Below are 23,979 nucleotides of genomic sequence, written 5' to 3'. Positions count from 1 at the left end.
AAAGAACAAGGCTTCTCAAGTTGTGCATTTAAACTACGGCACACACTGAACCCTTGTTTATGTTTGTTTATTGGATTTTTAGACCACCCTCCTAGCAAACTGACTCAGGGCAGTGTACGAAGATATAAAATTTACAATAACAGTAGGTAAAATTAAATTTAAAATTGATTTAACAGTGACAAGCTAAAACAGGTTAAAACAGCAACAATACTGCTGTGAAATATGTGTTCGGAGTACTGAATTTCCCCAGAAATTCAGGATGAATTGTGAATGTCAATACACCGTTAAGTGGATGAGGCCATAAATAGATGGATGTTAGATTTGCCCCCAGCCAAAAACCTTGTGGAAGAGCTCCATTTTAAAGGCCTGTGGAATTGTGCTAACTATGGGAGGGCCCTGATGTGCTCCAGGAGTTCATCCCACCAGGTGGGGGCAGGAAAGAAATGCCCTGGCCCTCGTTGAGGCCAGACATACCTCCTTGGGACCAGGGACCACTAACTGGTTGGTATTGGAAGAAAACATCACCCTTAACAGTGAGACAACAAAGCAAATGTCCAGAGTTTTCTCTCCTGTAGTTCCACTTGCTTCATGCTTTATTATATGATAAATTATTTCCCACAGGCAAGATTATCTCAGCACAAAAGAGGAGCCTCCTTATAGATAGGTGTACACAGAGGAAAAGCTATTGAAGCTTCCCCTCCCCATGAGACAGAACTGTAAATCAATGTAGGAAAGCGAATGATGGATAAAACATGAGCTCATACAGTCTCATTCCACGTATCTGAGAGTGTCCCATCTATCAGCTTTGCCTTGTGTCCCCTTACCGAACACCCTTCCAGCTTCCTGCAGGCAACAGGAAGCTTGACTGGCAGAGTGATGATGAAACAATTTGCAGGCAAGTTCATCTATGCTCTGAACTTCTGCAACCTGTGCTGAGAGATAACTGAGAATGCCTTTTGTCTTGATTTGAGTGACATCTGATCTACATGTTTCTGTGCCACCTTTCGGTGTGTGTGTGTGTGTGTGTGTGTGTGTGTGTAGGACATAAACTCTAGTCCCAGTGAATTTTGTCATATGAAATTCATCTATCTTCAGTGAATTTTGTTATAACTATTGCTCAGCACCTCTTAGACGGTTTATGCACTGGAGGTTTCATGCTGGGCTGCAGGCTGGAGTTTTAGTCATGGCAGGTTACCCCACCTCTTCCTGAACTCACATGGGCCAATTCTGCACACGTTGGATAATGCACTTTCAAAGTGCTTTTGCAGCTGGATTTTCCTGTGCAGAACAAGAAAATCCACTTCCAAAATGCACTGAAAGTGCCTTATCCAACATGTGCATACTGGGCCCTGGGGGTGCATTTGGCCCGGTGCACCTCATCCGCCCCAGTTTGTGCTCCTGCATGGGAGCTGGGGCAGTGAAGTTCCCAGTGCGTAAACGGTCTTAGCTGAGAAGCTGCACGCAGGAGGTTGACACCTCCACATTAAGGGCCAGGCCACCTGCTCACCCCTTTTCCATTGCTTTTCTCCCAGCTCTAAAAGCTTCTCCATCACTTAGAAAACGTGTGTGTGTGGGGGGAGGGAGAGTCTTCTGTACATTAAAAGGGCAGCAGCTTCATGCCCCTTTCCAATTCTGTGTACAATGTGACACCACCACACGATATGATGAGCCGAAAGTGCCAGCTCTCCTCAGGCTTCCGTTCTTCTCAGCCACCCCTCTTCTTCTGCAGAGACCTGTAGAGAGAGGCGGAGGAGAGCTCTGCCCGTCAACCTCTCGCCACGGTGGGACGCAGCGCCGACGGCCACGTTGTCGTCCGAAAGTCCCCTCCCTCGCCCGTCCCGCCCCACCTCCGGAGGGTGCCCTACTTGCAATACCGTCGCGCAGGACTCCTCTCTCCGCTCGGCGAGCCGTGCGCGCGCGCGTGCACTTGTGTGTTTCCTTCTCGGAGCTGCACGTTTTCTCTCCGCAGGCTTCCACGCGCCTCTCCTTCGCTTGGGTTGGCCGCTTCGCTTTGGTCGGACTGATCGCTGCCAGACGGCGCGCGGCGCCTTTCCAGACCCGGCAGGGCAGGAGCTGAAGCGGCCGCGGCAAAGTTTGCTTCCGAAAGCCCTCGCTAACCTTTCGCATCCGCTCGAAAGCCGGAGCCGAGCTGCCTGCCGACATGGTTGCTGCTACCGTCTGCCGGCGCGCGGCCTGACTTCATTGCCTTCTTGCGCCTGGATGTCATTCCGGTTGTTTGTGCTTCCAGCTGACCAGGCGTTCCTCGGCTGAACTTCGCTGATCAATGGTCCTCTCCTCCTTTAAGCAAACTGCCGGACGCTTCTCAAACTTTCCCCCCCTCCTCGAGCCTTGGACGCGGGCAGCGGAAAGTGGCAGGCAGAAGCCTTCCAGGAGGAGACGCTCTTTCTGGGCACCATCATCGCCCCCGAGCCGCCTTTCCTTCTGGGGCCCCGGGTTCTGCTGACTCCGTGGAAAGGGCTGGGGGGGGGGGGGCGGGGTCCTGCTCTGCTCCCTCGAGGGCTGCGATGCCTCACCTATCGCAGCAGGCGCCCGCCCGAGGGCCAGAGGGGCGCGTGTTGTCCTAAGGCGGCCGCTCAGAAGCAGCCAGGTCCTGACCCTGCCCGCATGAATAAGTAAGCAGGATGCTGACGAGGGCTGCGGAGCGCGCTTTCGTGCATTAACCCCAAAGGGGGGTGGGTGGAGGGGCCGCCGCACTTTCGCGCCGCTCCTTCCAGTGCCGCCGTCTTGCCATCCCCGCAGGGCGCCCGTGGCGGTGGCGGTGGCGGTGGGAGCCCTCGTCAGCCCCCCTTCTCTCTCCTGCTCTCCCCGCGGCACTTTGCTGATGTGCAGCCCCGCTCGCTCGCCCAGTAGCAGGCGCAGGAGCAGCGGGAGGCGCTCGGAAGCACGGCTTGCCACGCTTGGGCTCAGCCGCCGAGGCCGGGCAGGAACGGCCCCGGGGGCCCCTCGGCTGCTCCCACTACGGCGGCGGCGGCGGCGGCTGTGGCGGGAGAACTTGCAAGAGGAGCGGCGGCCCCGGCAGCGGCAGCGGCAGCAGCGGGCCAGGAAAGTTTGCGTGGTCTTTGACAGAGGCGAGGGCAGCAAGACGCCGCGAGAGACGGGCGAAGGGCGCCTCTGGGCTTCGCACTTGGCCGCGGCCGAGGAGGAGAAGTCGCGAGTGGGGAAGCGCCAGCGGCAGCTCTCGCGTCGGCCGGGGGGGCGCCTTTAAGAGCGGGCGAGAGAGCCGCCTCGCTGCAAAGCCGGCGTGGACAGCAGAGGCGGCATCCTCCTCCCCCCTCGCCTCGTGTCTCCCGGCCCCGGCCCGGCCGAGCACGACCATGCTCTGCTGGAGGATGGCTGTGTGGCTGGCTGGCGTGACCCTCGGGGGCAGGCTCTCCCGCTGCTCCGGCCTCGACTACGACTACCCTGACGAGTTCCCCGAAGAGGATAAGGCTGACACGATAGATTATAAGGACCCCTGCAAAGCCGGTAAGTGCCTTCCGAGTCGTCCATCTGCCCGCCTTTCCCGGGGACTCCCGCGGGAGGGAGGGAGGGGGGGTCTTGTCTGGTTTTATTGCCGGAGGCTGGCGGGGGCGCTCACCTGTTTCCTTCTGGGGTGCCGTGCCTGGCCAAGAGGGCGCGTGGGAAACCAGGGGCAGGCGCAGTCCGACTCCGCGACTTTTGCGCTGAAGCCATGGGGGGGGGGGGGGATGAGAAGGGGGAAGGAACGAGGTTTCCACGCAGCTCCTTCCTCAGGACTTGCATTTCACCCTCTGCCGCTCCAGGCACACTTTTGCTGCTGTGGTTATACGAGAAGCTACTTTGCGGGGGGTGGGAGAAGGCAGGAATTGCAGAGAGAGAGATTGGAGTTTGTTTTTCCTGCTCTAGGATGGCTGTTGGAGCAGGCGGCTGCTTCTCTGGGGCAACTGAAAGCTTTTCACTTCTCTCCTGCGGAAGTGCTAAACGAAACGAGTTTCTCTCCTTTGCTTCATGCTCCTTTTCAGGATTTCCAACTGAGTCTGCAGCTGTACCTTCTTGCCTTGGAATCTCATAGGTGTGCAGCAACTACATGTTCCCATAAATGTTTAGATACCCTCTGCACATGCCTGCTGACTCTTATGCTATTATATTTATTTTTAGGTACTTTGAACTGGGCTTGGAAATAATCTCTGGGTGTTTTGTCTGATGAAATTGACCCCTTGTTTTAGAAACTAAAGACGTTTTAATACCCTGTAATATGATGAATCGAACTGATGTTCATAGGATGCAAGCTTTCAAGTTCTACAGAACTTCAAGCTGTGCTTTGCTATGAAGCTATGTGGTTGCTTGGGGAGGGGGGGGTTGCTCCTTTTAAAGAGGTGGCTGACCTTATCTAGTTGATGTTTAATTGCCTCTGCACACCAGAACTCTCCGGTATGCAGTTTATCCTAGAAGGTTGCTGCAGAAGTAAGCTCTAATGAATCCAGGAGGACTTATTCCCAGGTTAAAATGTACATTAGGACCTCAGTTATAGATAGTGGTCTCATGCCATACCCCAAATCAGCTCTTTAGTTATCTGTGTCATGCGCAAATGGCAGTGTGTGTTTTTGGGGAGAAATCTAACAGTCATTCTCATATGGCTTGTATGTACATAGAAAAGACTGAGATGCTTTGCAGACATGACTGCCAACTCCCCTCCTCCCCACACACTTTAAACTTACTTTATATTTGGGAGAGATGCCAGTGTTGGGTCACTTATTGGCAACCAGATGATCTGAAATTCTCACAGACACTGTTAAGCAGTGGGAATTGTGGCCGGGGGGGGGGGGGAGGAAGTTGTTCTTTACAGTCCCTTTCTGAGATGAGCAGGTGCAGTAGCTGTGTAGGAGAAGCAGGGTCTTCCATGTAAACAGTCCAGTGGTATGGAAGTGCTAATTGCTTCCCTAGCAATAACAGTTCCCCTTCCCTCTTCCAGTTTCTGCTCCTTGATGTGGGAGAAACTGCCTTCTAGATAAGCCAGTGTTTTGCTCAAGGAGGAGTACCTTCAGATTCTTTCTGGTTTGTTTGGAATGGTGCTTTTCTTGGACAACCTCTCCCTTTGCCAGTGTTTATCGCCCCTAGCTGCAAAACAGATAAGTGCTTTCTAGTGCAGGGAGGCTTGGGATGCAACCCAAGGGGAAAAAAACACATGGAGGCAGCCATGTGGAAAAATTATGTGGAATCAAAAATGCAGGTGGATTTTGCAGGGCCAGCAGCAGGCAAGGAAAGACGTATTTTTGCTATATATAATTTATTGTTGTTGTTTTCATTCTGTCATAACATATTCTACACATATTTTTCCACGTGTCTTCATTGATGAAAAAAAGGACTTACATCTGAGTTGCCCCCTCCCCAAAAACCATGTTGTAGACTTCATCTGACAGTTGTTTGGGCAGAGATAGGCTGTCAGGTTAGGAGACATTTAAAAACAGTCAGGACTAGGAAAAACTGCAAGTGACATTGTGATTGCATACCAAAATCAAGATACAACACAAGCAGTATCTTGTATTTGCAGGAGACAAATCAAAGGAACTTTGTCTAGCAGAGTTCATTTTTGTAACCATTTGGATGCATCAAATTAGCTGCAATGAATAGGATTATGGCTATGGAGTTGACTAAAGAAGAACAGAGGAAAATAATACTTGTGCAGAAATGGGAAAGTACTGTGGCTGTCGTAGTACATCTGCTTGGTAATCAGAAAGATCTAGGTTCAATCCCTGGCATCTATAGTTAGAAGAAGCTAGCAGTGGGTGACGTGAAACATTTCTGCACAAGATCCTAGATAGCTGCTGTCAGTCTGAGTAGACGATACTGACCCTGGTGGGTCAATGATCTGATTCCATATAAGGTAGATTCAAATAGATGTTCACTGGTCCCTGGCACAAATGACACCAAATAAACTAACAGATCTATTAACTGCAGAGGATTTGACTGCAGACTAGTATTTTCCCCGATGTAGGGATTATCACTGTGGAGGTTCATGGCGTTGCTATGGGATGCTCACACTCTTCTCCAGATATTTCCACCACCAACCTCTTCAGTGTGTTTCACTTGGACAAGAAAGCAAACAAGCAGATTTGGTTGGCGGAACAGGCCTCCACCTGCTTGCATTTCTATAGTGAGATCTTTGGCTCTGGAATATTTTCTGGATCCCATGTAGTTATCTACATTTAACTGATTAGTTACATTTCATTCATATGTGGATCTTTCAGAAAGTTTTTGAAATCAATCTGTTGCAGCAAAAACAACTTAGGAGACCTTGATTCCTGACACTTTGAAGGCTAAGAGAGCAATCCTAAACAGCTGTTCTTATAATTATTCTCAAGTCAACAAATAGGGCTTGCTCCCAAGGAAGTGTTCTTCACGCTGGCAGGCGCTCATAGGAATTGTAGTCCAGGAACATCTGGAGGACCATAGGTTAACTACCCCTGCTTTAAAGTATTCATAGAAGATAAGGCAATTCTTTCCTGGGAGTAAGCCCCATTAAATAAACGATGACTTACTTCTGAGTATGCTTGCTTAGAATCTCTTCCTTACTGTGACATAAGCTTTTGTGGACTAAAGCCCACCATCAGATGGGCCATAGTTCAACAATCTTAACAAAGTTTACTTCAGTTCTGTGATTTGTCTTACTGATGTTGGCTTTGGGGGGTGCTACTGAGCAACAACTCTAATCAAATGAGTGTGGCCACTACCACTTGTCTATTGATTGTGTTTTTAAGTCATCTCTCTGTTAGTTTTCATTAGAGATCCATTAATCCCTCAAATTCCTCTGCAAATGGGAGATCCCAGTTTTCCCAGACTTCAGTAAAACATCTGCTGATTGCATGACATGTGTTTTAGATTTATAGGTTCTTTAAGTGGCCTGAGTGAGTTAATGTTGGATTCATTCAGTCCTGCTCAGTGGCTTTCCTGGCACCAAGAACAGGGTCATGGTTTCTTAAATCAAAATGACATACCTTTTGTAGTCTCCCCCCCCCCCCAATTCATTTTGGAAGAGACTGTGAAGAATATAGATCCATATGTTGCAGCTGGAGTGTGCTTGAGCTTTGTGGTTGCTTCAGTTGTTTCCAGCCAAAGTTACTGCTCCTTTTGGCCATAATCCTCTATTGTTTAATGGTGGATGAGATGGTTTGAGGTATTTCTGGGGACGGGAGTACTCCAGAGAAGCCATTTGAGGACTTGCCCCTGTATTTGTTTTTCAATTGCTTTCAATCACTATTACTTTAGGAATACATTGACAGTGCCAAATATGTGCTATACCATAGGATTCCTTTTTTCTAATCATACAATTATGTATGTATTAGATGGCAGTTGCTAAAATTCTTTGCTTGAAGCTGAGGAATGTGTAAGAATAGAAATGAAATGAATGTGCTTCTGTTAAAGTTGTTCAACAAGCTTGTACCAAGTTAGATACATTTTGAGAGCAGTTTAAACAAGTCTGTTCAATGAAACTTATCCCTAGGAAAGTAACCTCAATATTTCATTGCCTTAGAGGCAATATTTTCCCTCAGTGTTTCTTTCCCTTTCTGACTGAGCTGCCCTAGTATTGTGTTCTTTGCTGAAGATCTCTGGCTGTCTCATCCTGTTACAGTATAATGTTTTGGCAGTTTGCTCAGCTCAGGAACCTGAGGGAAGGATTGGGACTCTAATGGCACTCAAGATATTTTAAAATTCCAAATTACCAAAATATTCAACATAGAGGGGAAAGGTTAGGTGAAACTAGGGGTTCAGGATTCTGAGGTCAATATAGATAACTCTGAGGGAAAACTTTTAGTTCCTATATTTCAGGCTAATGAGAGTTTCTTAAACTGTTTAGTTACTTAAAATCTTTATGCAGAGAGGCTTTTGCTCCAGTGTTTTCCAAACCCTCCAGCACCTTTCCTTGGAATATTCTCTGACTCATTTTGTTTCCAGAAGGCTGGTACACTCTTTCTAGTACCCAACCCCCTTCTGTTGAAATACCAGTACATGTCTTGTATTTTTAACTCACCCTTAAGGTCTCCAAAGGCAGTTTCTAACCACACCAGATCACTCTTCGGAGCTATGACCCTGTTTAGACTGGGTAAGGAAATTCCTTCTCTGTGACCCATTATGCATAGGCCGGAATGCCCACACTGGCGGTGGCAGGGCATCAGGAAAATCCGTGATTATGCATGCCTAGGGCCATGGAAGGCCCGTGTTATGCGAATGCAGGAACTTCCGCAGTCCCCGGGATATTGTGGACGCCGGCAGGGGCTGGGGCGGGCCAGTGCTGTGCATAATGGACAGTGCCGGGCCTTTCAGCCCACCTGGCCCCGACCTATGGTGGCTCTGTAGGGACATTGCACGCCCCTGTGAGCATCATGGAGCCGCGGAGCTGGCAGGGGCATCTCCCTGCCCCTGTCATAGCATGCGGGGGCACCCTCTCCCACTCCCCCCCAGCCGCTGCCACTTACACTACCTGGCAGCGTCCTGGGCTTCCTGGCCCTGGCACACAGCGCGTGTGCGTACACTATGCCAGGGCAGCCCTGTATTCCCCGCTCCCGTGCGTACACGGGGAATGGCGGGGCATGATGCCCTGCCGCAATGGCACAGCGGCCACCCAGCGTAGCAGCTGCCATGCATAATGGGTCTATAAGATGTATCCCCTTTCCTTGACCTGAATGGGAGTCTCCATCTAACTGCCCACTCATCCTTCTCAGCTTTCCCCAATTCTCCTGCTTGTGTTAAACTGCTCTCAGTTAGGGCTGAATACTGAATCTGTTAGTATCTGACTCTTCTCAACTAAGGCTGAAATCAGAGTAAATTCTCTTCAACATCCAGTTCAGAAGTCTTTCTCTGTTCAGTTGATGCTACCTCCTTAGATTCTTTGGAACAATCTTTCACTCAAGATTCTGTTTCTCTGAAGAATTAATTCTTCACAGTCATTCTGCTTTTTGTATAGCACCTCTAAGCTTTGAAAAAGTACAATCCACCACAGCAGATCTTTGACGTTTTGGAGTGGTTCAATTTTATACGTTTCCTAAGAATTCTATAAGATTATTTAGATCAGGGGTTCTAAACTGCTCCGATGCCGCGATCCCAACTGTGGCGGCGGGGTTGGTGGCGGCAACGTGTGCATGTGTGCATGTGAGCATATGCACAACAGTCGGGCAGCGTGGAGGTGGCCATTGCAATGGCTCTGCTGGCGCTGGCCGTCTGCTGCCGCCTGCCCGCCACCACCGCAGTGACCAACCTGGAGGCTCCAAAGAAGGGGCTCGGTGAACCCAATAGGGTCGTGACCCTTAGGTTGAGAACCACTGATTTAAATGATAAATGTAGTGAAACAGACCAGTGTATTGAAACATATGTGCTTACATATTTATTTTATTTTATTTATTTAGATTTCTATATCGCCCATTTCTTTGCAGCTCTGGGTGGTTTACAAAGAACATTATAACTTACATGAAACATTATGTAGACCATAACATCAAAACAACTTTAAAAAACATCAAAAGATTACAAAATCACAATTATAATATAATAACAATTAACAGTAACTTTGGGAGAGTCATGGGCAGGCGTCTGGGGGGATCAGCAGGTGTTCTGAGTCGGTCGGCCTCAAGCAAATGCCTGGTGGAAGAGCTCCCTCTTGCAGCCCTTGCGGAACTGTGGAAGTTCGGGCAGGGCTCTGATGTCCTCAGGGAGCTCGTTCCACCAGGTGGGGACCATGAAGTAGATCCAGACTGGGTGTTTCACAACCCCCTACTTTTTAGGGTTGCCAATTGCCTGTACAAAGAAATGTCCTGACCCTTTAATTGTAGTTTAATGGGATGTTATTTACCAGATGCTTTTATCCACATGCTATGAAAAGCTTCAGGTGTTTATTTCCATGAATTAAGCTTCTATTACATGGACAGGATTTTTTTTCTCTCAGAGCCTGTTGACAAACCTTCCTACCTCTTTCTCTGTTACTATCACACTTTAAACTGTCCTTGTGAGTATGTTATCTTCATTTTATTTAAACTTATTGTAAATTCCAGTACAGGGACTGATCACTTTCTTCTCTTATTCATGGTAGGTGGGTGGTTAAAATGATACTATTAACCAGTTTATTTATATGGACCATTTGTTAAGAAAACAAAACCACAAACAGAAAAGCTATTCAAAGCTCTATTACTACTAAAAGCTATTTTAGTATCCCAAACAAGTTAGTTGATTCAAAGTTTATTGCAGCATTCTTCATACTTCTCTGCTGTTTAGATTGACTGTATCGCCATGCAGTTCCTGTTTGGAAGATCAGGAATAATGCCACATGTCCAGACTTTGCCATAGGAATAAAAAGAAAGATTTCTCAGACTATGTGTAAAAGACAGCCACCTTGGTGTAGTGGTTAAGAGCAGTGGCTGCTAATCTGAGGAGCTGCATTTGATTCCCCTCTCCTCCACATGCAGTCAGGTGGGTGACCTTGGGCTTGTCACAGTTCTAGTAGAGCTGTTCTCACAAAGCAGTAGTATCATGGCTCTCTCAGCCCCACCTACCTCATGGGGTATTCATTGCGGGGAGAGGAAGAGAAGGTGATTGTAAGTTGCGTTGAGATGCCTCCTGGTAGTGAAAAGTGGAATATAAAAAACGACTCTTCTTCATAATGTCATTTGTTGTTGGATTTCACTATGAATTAATAATTGCTTGTACTGCAACGTATCTCAGTACTCCGTTATCTTAAGCTCCTTCTGTCCAATTCTAAAGATAATTTCCTGGTTTTCATCCTCTCTGACTTTTCCCCAACTAACATTTTTTCAACTGCAATTCTTTAACTGTCATTAATTAATTAATTGCATTTATATACCGTTCTTCCCTAAGGCTCAGTCTTCCTACTTGGTTACATGGAAGTATCTTTAACCTTACCTATTTGACTCTTTCTAAGCCATGGACTTTTGTAAAATGGTTTAAGGACACAGAACTAAATAGTCATTCTACATCTAAAACTAGGACAATACACCTGGAACATATAGAAAGGTGTGAAGAAGTCATTTTGTAACAGTCGCCACTATTAAACACATGAAGTTTTACTCAGGACAAGTTTTCCTGAAATATATTAGGCATGGAAATTTCAGGGCTAAGCAACATAAGCAAAAAAGAAGAATAATTATTATGACAACTGTGACATTTCAGATGTTGAGAATGTCTGAAACTGGCATTATGTGATTTAATGTTTCATGCAACATAAATTATTTGTATTTATACAAATGGATTTATATTGTTTATAATGAAAGAGACCCCAAGCTATGTTTTTGCTTATAGTCTTAACTATCTACAGATGCTTTTGGAAAGAAAAAGTACCACATCCAGTCTTGGAAAAATGAGAGGTATGCAAATACACATCTCCCTAAAGAAATACTAATTCTATTCTTCAAGCACCGTGGCTGTCTTCTGCTAGAAATCTTCACTTCAGTTTGTGGATTATTATGAAGGAGAGGTTTGTACTGTTCTCACAGTCCTGCTTGCCACAGCAAATTGCCCCACCTTCATTCAGAGGATGGTTTTGTAATTCTCAAGGCTGAAACTCTGTCTTATCTATGCTTCGATATGAGCTGTTCAGGACTACTCATTGCTGTTCTGACTTTGTGTTCGGAGAAACAAAGGTAGAATACCCTGTGCTTTGAAATGTTCTAATAATTACCAGTTTGGACTATATGTGTACAAAAATTCAGTTTTTAAGTATTGTGGTTAATGGTTTTATGAGCGAATGATGAAGCCCAAACATTTCTAAATGGGCTTTATCACTTATCTTCTTAATTTTAAACTTCCCCTTCAATATTTGCTTTAAGAAGAAACTTTGTGGTAAACAAATGTTCCAGCTGGAGTCCGGTGTCCTCTTATGCAAAGTTACATCATAATTTATTTTAGAATGATTTAGGCTAATCCTAAAAATACTTACCAGGGTTTAAATCTCACTTTTTTGTGAAGCTTACTTAGACTTCCAGTATTCATCATAGCATAATAAGGCTACAATCCTGTACAAATTTACAAAACCTATTTTTACTATATATAAGGAGTATTCATAAAGAAATTTACTGCTGTTCTACAGACAGTTTTTAAGTTTTTTCTGAACAGAGCAGTTGCATGGAATGTTAAGCTTTAGTCTTCCACTCAGCAGTTTAAGAAATAGTGTTGTATGCATTTGGGACTTTTAAAAAACATTTTTTTTCCTGTATGGAACTATTACTTTGGTTATTATTAACAGGAATAGCACAGCTCCTTAAGCAGATCCTGCCGTCTTTTCCACAGACATCTATTGTTTATCCATTTTCTACAATATTTCCCCAGTTGCACAACCATTCTGCTCTACTTTATGATAAATGGTGAAAGACTGGCAAAAAAGTCTTGTTAATTTCATTGTTAATTCATTAAAAACATCAGTATTAGTACATACATCAGTGCTGGTGATCACACATCAACACATTTTTTTAGGGGGTGTTGCTGAAAGTGACAAGGTCCCCTCATTGATTTTGGTAAGGTATGATGGAGGAAACATTGTAGAGTGATAGGCAGGTAATTCAGGACATGTATTCAGGACATGTATGTTGGAGGGATTCACGCCGTCACTAGTGACATCATGATGAGAGGTCTTCCAACTAGTCACAAGGAAGTATAGCCATCCTGCTTGCTAGTCAGGAATGTCTTCTATACTTTCTGGAAGGGGTCATGGCATAACATCTGGAAAAACAGAATGTGAATAGGGGTTCAGCACTCATTTGGAAACAACTGTATTTATTGAAAAAGCATGCTTGTCTTAGAAACTCCTAATATTTTGTGCAAATGTTCAATTTTTTGTAATGTACTTCAGCTCTTATGGTAGACATTTTGTAATTTGTCCCAACTTCATTAGCAGTCATTCAGTTATGGTGCCCACTACCTATTCTTAAAATTCCCCAAGTGGTCAGGGGTTCTACAAGTTGGGGACTCCTCTGTTTATTGAAGTAGGTCAAGGAGTTTTAGGAATGTAATAGCTTCAAAGCCCGTTCCTAAGAACGGGCCTTGAAAGGGGCCCCTCTCCTGGCCCCTGGCCAGGTGGCTTTGGGCCGCAGCTCGCAGCCGGATCAAGTTGGGCAGATGGGGGCTGGCCAGCTCATTAGCAGGGCCGGGACAGAGCTCATTAGCAGGCCCAGCCTAGCAGGCCAGGAGGCCCTTGTTAGCAGGCCCAGCCTAGCAGGGCAAGAGGCCCTCGTTAGCAAGCCCTCCACCACAACCCTTTGCCCAAGGCCCTCTCCCCTTACCTGCTGCTGACTCCAGGCACTGAGGTGCATCTGAGAGCAAAGAGGCTAGAGTCCAGGGATGGAGGGTGGGAGCTGCAAGGGCAGGGCCAATCAAAGCTTTGCTGGCTGCACCCTGATTGGCCCTATTCCAACTTAGGCAGCCGGACATGTCCCACCCCCCAGGCTGTTTCACAGATATATAGAGGGACCATGGATAAGGATACGTATTCCAAATGTGTAGGAGTCATAGCTCTGGCTGAGTAGGTAGAATAAAGAGATCAAGAACCTGGAAAAGCAAAAAACATCTACAAAACAAGGCTCCATTTGGTAGGTTGTTATAGATGAGATCTGCATGCAATGGGCAGAACATGTACCCTGTAACTGGCATCCTAAAAAGCAGGGTGTTTGCCCATGTGTTTCCAAGGAGCTTCATATTATATATGCTAACTCTGAAGGACCCATAAGTAGTTCTTTCTGATACTTCTTTGGTACCTTGGATGTATTTTTGTAGCCCCAAATCAGTGCTTCCTTAAAAAGATGTAATCTAATGTGTCTTCCTGAGACTAATCTCTTTCCTATCTGATCAATTAATGGGCTGTTTTGGTATGCAGTAAGATATCAACACTTTCTGGTTTCACCCTTTCTTTGTATGTGATCTGCACACATGGATTTGGTGGAAGACTATTAATAGTGTAACCTCCCCCCCAAAAAACAAAATGTCTTTTAACTTGAGCCTAGAAGCATAAAAACATGCAGAGAGATGGAAAGATTTCACTCTACCAACTCTATCCCTAGGTCCAGCTCCCTGTCCTTCCCAGGTTATCTTCACCTACAGAATGGATGTAAAATTCATACTTATACTGAGAGCCCAGTGTACATAAGCACATAATGACCATATATGATCCTTACTCAAGAAAACTGGGGATTAATGTCCGTATTGCCACCCTGTGTGTAGGCATCTGGTGTATATAGGCAAGCCGTGCATTGGGAAGGCACCCTGATCAAGTGGGTATGATTCTGTTGATCTGCCATATACTGTTTATTTATTTATTCAACAGTTGCAGAAGTAATGAATCTTTGTAGATACAGAATACTGGTCCTTTCCTATACCTTTTGAAACTATAGCAACTCTCATATGGCAAAACCATGCTATGCTAGCAAAGTTACTTTGTTATTTTTAGCTTTCTTTTATGGCTAAAAATCTTTCATCATTTTGTGAGGAAAGTTAGTCACACTGTCTACGTTTGCACTTCATTTCATCTCCCCCTCCCATCTGTTCGGTTCTTCTTTCTTAAACTGTCACTCTGTGCCGACTTCCATGCTGGTGGTTGTTTTAATTTGTTGCTTGTAGAGTCCAGCTTCTCATGCTTTTGCATCCCTACATACCTTGTCCATTGTGCTCTGCTTCCCTGCACATGGCTACTGTGCCCTTGCTTCTCTTTACAATGCTGCAAATGATTATGTAAACAGAGCTAGTAATGTGTACGGGCTTAAGTCAGGGAGTTTGTCGATATCTTAAACTTTTCCAAGTGAAGATGAAATTAGCCTTAAACTCTCTAACTGTAGATAATTTGAACCAAACGCAATTCAGTTGGGGCATCCTGTTATCTTTCCTCAGATTAGGCAGTGGGAAAAGTGGGCAGGAGCCATACTGACCATCATGGTCAGACCACGGCAGTCAAATGTGAAGAAGCAAAACTGATTGGCTGGAACTAGCATTTGATTTGGTTCTCAGGCAGTTCTGGTGCAGTGGTGAGCTCCCAGTATGACCGAAGAATGCCATGTGAGCCCTTTTATATTATTTGTCTGCAGCCATATATTCATAGGAAGCACCAATTTCTATCTTCATTGTTAACTTCTGGATTGTCATGATATAAATATATGTATTTTGTTAAATCCATCATTATAATTTTCAGTGTTTATTGGTAGCATGACAACTATGGTTATGAACCTACCAGTCCAGAGAGACCACTCTATCCCTTGTTCCATGCTTGCTGCTATGACATAAGAATCTAAGCCTGTGGTTTTTCCCTTCAAGATTTAAAAGCAGAGATTGTCAGGATTCAAGGAGGCAGAGATCAGTTTTGCTTTAAAATAGTTCCAGGGCTCTTATTTTATCGAGGTATGTGAAAGTTGATGCCTAAAAGGAAATGCTCTTGATAATTAGCCACCTGCTCAGCATACTTAACATTGTTAAGAAGATATTTGCTGACAAGAGAATCAGTGATTGAAGAGATAATTGATTTTGAATTATTATTGGCAAGAATACATGTTACACAAGGGATTTATTTCCTAGGGCTACACAGTTCAGTAATGAACTGAAACAATTAACTATGTAAATACTTTTATTTATGGCATTCTGTGTCAAAACATTTACAAAAAGATCAGATTAGTTGTGCAATTCGTAGCTGAAAGCCCTTTCAGCAGCAAGGTCTGTGGAAGCATCATAAATTGAACTCCAATTGAGTGGTTCACTCATAAGATTTCCATGTACATAAAGATGGATTCAGCACACAGTGGACCAATTGACCTTATACTGTGAACTCAATATACAATTATTAAAACTATAATGTTAGCGTATTTCCTTGGACTATTTCAGGTCTGGCTTCCCATGTGAAACAAAGGTAGTGTCTCCTTGAACATTTCCCCTAGAGTCAGAAGGGGAGAATTTCAGCTTAATGATTTTCTCACTGTAATCCTGAGATTATTTTCCTGGAAATAAGTACTATTGAATAGACTTAGAGTTCTGAGTAGACATGCTTAGGACTGCTGTCTTAGACTGTCCAACATCTTCCAACACTGTTGATATTGATATCTTACAAAGTTCTGATGGAGATGAATTAATCTTGTCTTGATTTCTGTATCATATTTTTACTCTGATTTTCCTCCCAAGTAACTCAGGACATTGTACATAATTCTCTCTTCCTGTATTTTATCCTTAAGATACCATGTGTGGCTTAGATTGCAAAAAGAAGAAAGAGTAAGAATATGAACTTGAGTCTTCTACTCGTAGTCCGATGTGCTGTCTGCTATACCACACTATTGTTTCAGTTATTTGATCTGATTTTGTTTCTTTATGTTGCAATCATTCTACAAGTTGGGTGCATTATTTTGCTTTTTTGGCAATGCAGTCTCATGTTCCATGAAAGTTGGTTTCTTCATCTTTGTTTATATGAAGTTTTCAGAAGATTTAGTGTTGGATGAATAAGTCGAAACAAGATGGAGGTGATGTTTACTGGATGGCCAGACACACTGAGATTGTAGTTACTTGCAAGCCAACAGATAAATATGGAATTTGGGAGTGATCTTTGATGCCTCCTTGTCAGTGGAGATGCAGATCACTAGAGTAGTCCAGGTGGTGTTTTTCCACCTATGCCAGACATGGCTACTAGTGTCCTACCTGTCCCAAGAGCTCCAAGATACAGTGATCCATGCGACGGGGACTTCCAGGCTAGAGTTCTGTAACTCACTCTACACGGGCCTTCCCTTGTCCTTGAACTGGGAATTACAGTGGGTGCAAAATGAATCTGATAAGGTCTTCACTAGGACATCTTGGAGGTCCCATATCCAGCCAGTGCTGAGGCAGCTGCATTGTTTGCCAATTGCTTTACAGATCAAGTTCAAGATCCTTTAAGGCCATCTGTAGTCTGGGCCCTGCATATCTAAGGGGCTGCCTGTCTCCTTATGAACAGCCTACCCTTTATCTCATAACATATCCACATGCAATCTAGACAAAACCCAAATTATACAGTCCCTCCCCAGTCCTGTGCAACCTCTTATATTGCCTTACCCTCCTCCTCACTTGGTTTCTGCTTCTGGCTGTTTCTCTCTATTGCTGGCTAGTCTGGCTGGGTCAGCAGCTGCAGTGTTTTTTCTCTTGGCCAGTTCCAGGCAGGTAGTAGAAGATGAAGGAGGAAGATGGGGCTGCAGCTGTACTGGCTGGCAGACAGAATTATCTAGGGCAGGGCTGGGCTAATGCTGATAGTTGTGAGATGAAATTGAGTGAACAAAGCAGCCAGTGTGCTTCCTCCTGTGTAAAGCTGCTGCTAGTCTTTGTCATGGTAGTGAGTACAATTGTTGCTGTCCCAGTGAGCACAAAAAGTTGCTCATCAACTTTCTCTTTACTTTCATTTGCCTGTTCCAGTTATAATGGGGAAACCTTGGAAACTATGAATGGTCACGGCAGGAAAGTTCAGTTTCATATGTGTAGTTCCCTTGTGTACTCATGTGATTTCTGAGCCTTGTCTTCTACTGTCTTATGCATGTGCATGAACAGCAACAGAACATGTATTTTTTTTTCAAGTGAGGGTTGAAAATCAGAGGGGCAAAAGGAAATCAGTTTTCTGCCTTTGTCTGGCTACTAGTTCCCCAGAGACCCCAAATCTGGCTGAGTCAAGGCTTTTTTGGGAGGTGGGGGATAAGGTCTATCATGATTAACATCAACAAGAAAATTAATATTTCATACATACTCTGAGGATCCTTTAAATATTTTACACATTATTTTTTAATAAAATAGGGAATTTAAAAAACTGTGAAAAGAAGTAATCATAAATTAAATATGGCACACTATATCATAGTCTTTTTTTTAATGAGAGCACTAATGTAAACATGATGGGAATTGCGTTTGTACTTTAAAATATTAATAGATAGCAGGAACATCAGGGCATTAATTATGGCACTAATGCACAGAGACAGCTCTCTTCATATGTTTAGCATATATATAGAACTACCCCCTCCCCCAGAAAATGACAAGTATTATTAGGTGGCTGTTGTGTTTAATACGGAGCTTTTTTGAAATGATAGATTATGCACTCGTGTGTTTGTTTTAACAGAAAGTCAGTTTGGAAGTCTGTAGTCTCCGGTAAGAAACATGCATTCTGGAAGCAGAATATGTATACATCATCATATTGACATAGGCAAACTTGAAAACCATGCACGTACATACTCGAAGCCATACATTTTAGTTGTATATGTGTACAAAAATGAGCTGTTGCTGTGAAGAACTTCATTTATGCATCAGTGTGCGCTCACAAGTTCTGTATACATCAGTTCCCCACAAATCTAAAAGGAGATAATAGTGTTGTGAATACAAAAGCAAATACATGGATGGACCTGATCTTTGCACTGAAGTACAAGTGGTGGGTATCTAAACTCCTGTTCTGCATCAGAGACCATAGTGGATCACTGAACTGGGACATGGGCATGTTAATGTTATGAACTGTCCCAAGCAGTAGTGTCCTAAGCAGAGTTACACCTTTCTATGGCCATTGGCTTCAATGGACTTAGAACGATATAGCTATGCTTTATATCACATTTTCAGTTATCCTAAGACTTCTTAGTAAATAGAAACCAGTGGGAACTATGTAATCCCTCTCTATTCTCTATGCCAGGGGTGGTCAAACCGTGCCTCTCCAGCTGTCCATAGACTACAATTACCACAAGCCCCTGCCAGCAGCTTCTATGGCAGCTTTTCTCAACTATTTACCATTGAGAAGCCCCTGAAATATTATTCAGGCTTTGAGAAACCCAAGAAGTGACATGATCATGCAGAACGTGGTTGGGAAGCATACAATCCCACTGGGGGGCCCTCCCCTTCCCACCCTCTCACGACACATCATTGGTCATTTTGGAAGGGGATGGCGGGTTGACGTGACCATATATGGTAATATTACCCAATAAATATGTAACAACTTAAAAATATATATTAAAAATTATTATTTGGAAAACTCTTCCAGGGCTCTCAAGAAACCCCAGGGTTTCAGAAAACCCTGGTTGAGAAAAGTCTGTTCCATGGAAACTTCAATATAGTCTGTGCAGTATGTTGCATTTTATGTGGACTTAATGAAGGTTTATTTACCAGTATCATGAAGTTCTGCTTTTGTAACGGCCAGCATATCTTCAGAGAAAGTGATATGCAGAATTTCAGATGGCCCTTACATAATATCACTGTTTATTTCAGCATTTTCTGTTACACAAGCCAATTTTATTTGGTTTCATGAAAGATAGTTTTAGAACAACTCAGTGGGTGTGAGAACATGATGGTGATAAAATTTGAGATGAATTGTCCAATTTCACCATCTGGCAAAATTGCTTTTTTTGCATTTATATAAAGAGAAGTGGGGACCAACAAGAACTTGCGGGGGCATCTTGTTTCTCCATCCCCCAGTATTTCCTCTTTCCTTTCCCTGAAAGCCTGCATAGTCTCTCCCCCTTTCCTGCTTTCTTTGCTCCTTCCTACTTTTACTTTCCTCCCTGTCTTCAGCTTTCTCTCCTTCCGTACAACTGGCAGCCTGTATCCTCGGTAAACTATGGTCCAATTACGTGGGGCTACATATGGTAGGGAACCTTCAAGACCTTGTGTGGGGAAACTCACTTTCTCCAGATCCGCCTTTCTCCATTATTTCTTCTTCATACGCCCCATATCCTCACCTTTTCCTGCTTCTTTATTTTCCTCCCTCCCACCAGCTGACCCTGTGATTGTATCCTCATATAAATGCCAGATACATTTTACTAACTCAGAAGTTAATCTTTCACTATTATCTAATAATTCATTAGCAGTTTATTTTCTACATACGAGCACTGATATGTGCTTGCAAAAATGTAGCAAATGTGTTAATAGACCGTTTGACCCACTGATAGTTCGGTTCACCGTCATGATAGCCGAAATATTGCAACCATTCACACTACTGAAGTATATAGAAATAGGTTAGTGTAAAAAGTATGATATGAGTCTTGAACCACTAGTAGCCATATCTGTAAGTTAAATTATTGAAATAGCTTTTGAATGATGAGAGATGTCTGTCAGTTTTTTCTCACTGTTAATATGCACTTGCTATTGCAAATATTAATATATTTATTTTCAAAATATTTCTGTGCTGTCTTTCCACCCAATTCAGGGTCCTCAAAGTGATGAATGTTGAAACATTTGAGACACACACAAACACAGCAATAAAAACACAAAAGGGAAAAGGGTTGATAAGAGTTAGTGAGAGAATGCCAAACAAAACAAGTCCTCAGTAAAGGCCCTTTCTGAGGTTACCAGACATCTAGCATCAGATGGTGAAGCAGAGCCTCTGAAGATGACCAAAGTTGGGATCCATCTTGGTGGAGTGATTAGGAGCATGGAGTTCTAATCTGACAAGCCAGGTTTGATTCCCCACTCCCCCACATGCAGCCAGCTGGGTGACCTTGGGCTTGCCACAGAACTGATAAAGCTGTCCTGACTGAGCAGTAATATCAGATCTCTCTCACCCTCACCTACCTCACTGAATGTCTGTTATGGGGAGAGGAAAGGGAAGGCTATTTATATGCAAAATATTTCCGTGCTGTCTTTTTACTCAATTCAAGGTCCTCAAAGTGATGAATGTTGAAAAATTTAAGACATTAACACACACACAGCCACTTTGAGACCTCTTTGGGTAGGGAAAAATGGCGTAAATGATCCAACTTTTCTTAATATTTGGAGGAGGTAGTCATTTAGATATACTGCCCTCTAGCCATATATGGCTTTAAAAGCACATTGGATTGGGTCCAGAAGTGAACTGGGAGTTAGTGTAGATGGAACAAGACTAGATTAATAGGGAGCCCACAGTCAGCAGTTTATATCAACTAGTTTCAGATGGTCTTCAAGGCCAGACTGATGTTGAACACATTTTAGTAATCTAATTTTGATTACTACGACATACACCACAGTGGCAAGATTTTTCTACCCAGAAAGGGCCATAGCTGATTCAGCTGGTGAAAGGTACCCTGGCTACCACTGCCTGCTGTTTTTTCACAGGAGACCTGGGTCCAGCAGCATTTCTAAGCTATGAACCTTCTCCTTGGGAGGGGAGGAGGTTGTGCTTTATTAGGGGAAGTGCAACCCCAACCAAAAGATGTGATATCCCCTTTTCAAGATTAGATCTTCCCCTCCAGTAGCACTTCTATTTTGCCTGGATTCAGTTTCCACTTGTTAGTCCTCATCCATCCCAAAACTGTTTCTTGGCTTCTATTCAAAGTTTCAACAACCTCTCTGGGATTTGTTGGAATTGCAAGATAGATCTGAGTGTCATCTTTATATTGTTGGCAACACAGCCCCAATCTCTTGATGACCTCTCCCAGAGGCTTCACATAGATGTTAAAAAGTACAGGGAACAAGATACAACCTTGTGGAACCCCATATGCCAAAGGCTAAGGGGAAAGCCAGCAGTCCCCCAGCATTTATATACCTAGAAGGGTATCTGAACTCAATGAGGGGAGCATGCCGTACTTTCATTGCTTTTTGATAGTTGATTGCCTTCTGTTATCCTCTTGACCATGTGGCTGACCTTTTTACTTCTCCCTCAAATCATTGTGCCACATATACCCACAGGTAGGAGGGAGCTTATTTCTCTACCTTGGAGGAGGAAAAAAAATATCAGAAAGAGGTGGGGTAGAAACTGCACCTAAGTCTTCCAGGAAATTCTAAAAGTGTAGTTGAGAACTGAGCTCTTTAACCAGATAGGAAAAGTTGAGATATATATGCAGAGATAGCATAGGGTCCATCAGCTTGCAGTTTTCTCTCAAGTTTTGGGTGCACTTGCAATTTTACTTTTACAAACTAAGGAATGTATAGCTTTTCAATTCTATACATTTCCGATTTTGCAATATTATATGCTAAATAAGGTATAGATGACCCCACTTTTTTATACCACGCTTTTCACTGCCCGAAGGAGTCTCAAAGCAACTTACAATCTCCTTCCTTTCCTCTCCCTACAACAGATACCCTTTGAAGTAGGTGAGGCTAAGGCAGCTTCTGAGAAGACTGCTTGGTCAGAACAATACTATCAGGGCTGTGATGAGCCCAAGTTCAACCAGCTGGCTGCCTGTGGAGGAGCAGGGAATCAAACCTGGCTCGCCAGAGTAGAAGCCACCACTCCTAACCATTACACTATACTGGCTTCTGCAAATTGTACATTTCTATTGATGTAGATGAAGCAGCACCATATCAGATCCAGATGTTATATGTTCCATATGTTATAGACCCATGTGTTACTATGTCTATTCATAGAAAGGATACTACAAAATATTAGGCAGATATATTTATGCTGCAACTGTGATAATAAAAAAGCCTTCTCATTCTGGCACTTCCAGTCCTCCATAGTTTCTCTATTCCTAATTTTAGGCCATATGACATCAGTGTATGAATCTACTATGCCAGTAGTACTGGTTGCAGCTAGTTAGGACTAGCATTGTCCAATGAGGTGCCTGTGAGCCATCCTAGGTTGTGGGCTATATTCACTTACCCCCTTTCTAAACATTGTTTTTTGGACATATTTCCTCCTAGAAATATTATATTCGACAGATTGAAAATGTCAGAATGTACAACTGACTCATACCTTATGTTCCTGGTACCTATTTGTCATCTCCGATGCTGAATTTGTGCATCCTTTCACGTCATACATAGAGAATCCCATTGTAGGCAAAATCTATTCATCAGAATGGGGCGAGATAACTGAAAGTTCAATTTTGGATGCTACAGAGACTTAGAGGAACTGGAATTCTCATTTATACTTCCTCCTTGCTTCCTATCCAAAGATAGAAGCCATGGCTTAATAACATTAGTGTGTTATAGAATTCAATGCCTGAATATATGTTCAAATATGAGCTTATGTTCTACAGTGGATTCCCTGTGAACTGATCTCTGTAGCCAGGAAATCACTTCTAATAGCAGATCTCCAGCCACCACCTGGAGGTTGAAGGCCAAGGAATACTGAAAGCAAGGCTACTGGAAGTTCAACAAATCAATCTTCGTCAAATAAGAAAATAAATTGTAGTGTTTCTCATTCACACAGTATGTGATGTAGTCTCGAATACAATTGAAAAGAAGTTAAGCAGAAGTTAAACAGCTTTAGCACATTGTTATTTGGGGGACTGAGTAATTGGGTGACCGAGTAATCAGCCCACAGTTGATGACATTTATGTCTCTGAAGAAAATTTCATTGAAAGTGTGTATTAACTGGTCCACGTTTTGGCATGACATATCAACTGGAATAACGAAGGATTATTAGTTGAACTTCTAGTAGCCTTGATGTAAGTTTTCTTTGACTTTCTGCTTCCCACAACACTGACAGGCCACATTCTCTGTTTTCACCACTTGGAGGTTGGCACCCCTAAGTTGTTGTGGTGATATGTTTATCCAATTTGAGATGTGTTGAATGGCTAGTGTAATAGCGGATATGGTAAAGAAAGATCCAGAGCTGACCAAGACAGTTCTAAAGAAAATGTCCTGAGCTATCAGGAAATCATCCCTGTGACTCAAATACCCAGAGGAATCCAATTGTAGAAGTAAGTGGGTCCAATTTACTCCTCATGGTTTTAAACTGGACTTCCGTGGTGAATCATCCAGCCTGAAATAAAGAGCTCTTGGTTTCCAGAAGGTGTGTGGGTGTTAGTGATTTCAGAAGAACGACAGGAGTTGGAGAAAATCTGAGAACCTCAAGGAACATGACTTTCTCTGGAAATCCTAGTTCGGTCACAGCTAGTAGAGTCATCTGTTGCCTCATCTTCACAGAATGTGCCTGTTAATACTTGTCTTATTGTTAGTATTCATTGACAGATGGGTTCACAATCCAGGTGTACTATGTGTCCTGCCCCAAAGGCATCATAAAGATAGGGGTGCTATTTTCTCATCTTGTTTTATTGTAAAGAGCAAAAAGAATAAGCATTTCCCCCTTTAAAACAATTGTTACGCTATTGCTTTTTGGTCATTGGCCATGGTCAT

General features: G+C 43.7%; 1 protein-coding gene across 3 annotated transcripts in view; it reads left to right on the top strand.

Moving 5' to 3' along the window:
• TLL1 (tolloid like 1) overlaps positions 1–23,979 on the top strand; it is a 240,000-nt gene that overhangs the window by 98,319 nt on the left and 117,702 nt on the right. The window contains exon 1 of one of the 3 annotated variants that reach the window (XM_077299955.1): positions 1,841–3,486. The exons of 1 other annotated variant lie outside the window; for it this stretch is intronic. In XM_077299955.1, the coding sequence (XP_077156070.1) occupies positions 3,336–3,486 (151 nt within the window). In that variant the 5' untranslated portion in view covers positions 1,841–3,335. Of the gene's footprint in view, positions 1–1,840; positions 3,487–23,979 lie in introns of those variants that run through there. One more of the 3 variants, XM_077299957.1, reaches the window with a different exon arrangement.

This window comes from Paroedura picta, chromosome 10 (genome assembly GCF_049243985.1).
Source record: "Paroedura picta isolate Pp20150507F chromosome 10, Ppicta_v3.0, whole genome shotgun sequence".
Taxonomy (NCBI): domain Eukaryota; kingdom Metazoa; phylum Chordata; class Lepidosauria; order Squamata; family Gekkonidae; genus Paroedura; species Paroedura picta.
This window is presented reverse-complemented; position numbering and strand designations above follow the sequence as displayed.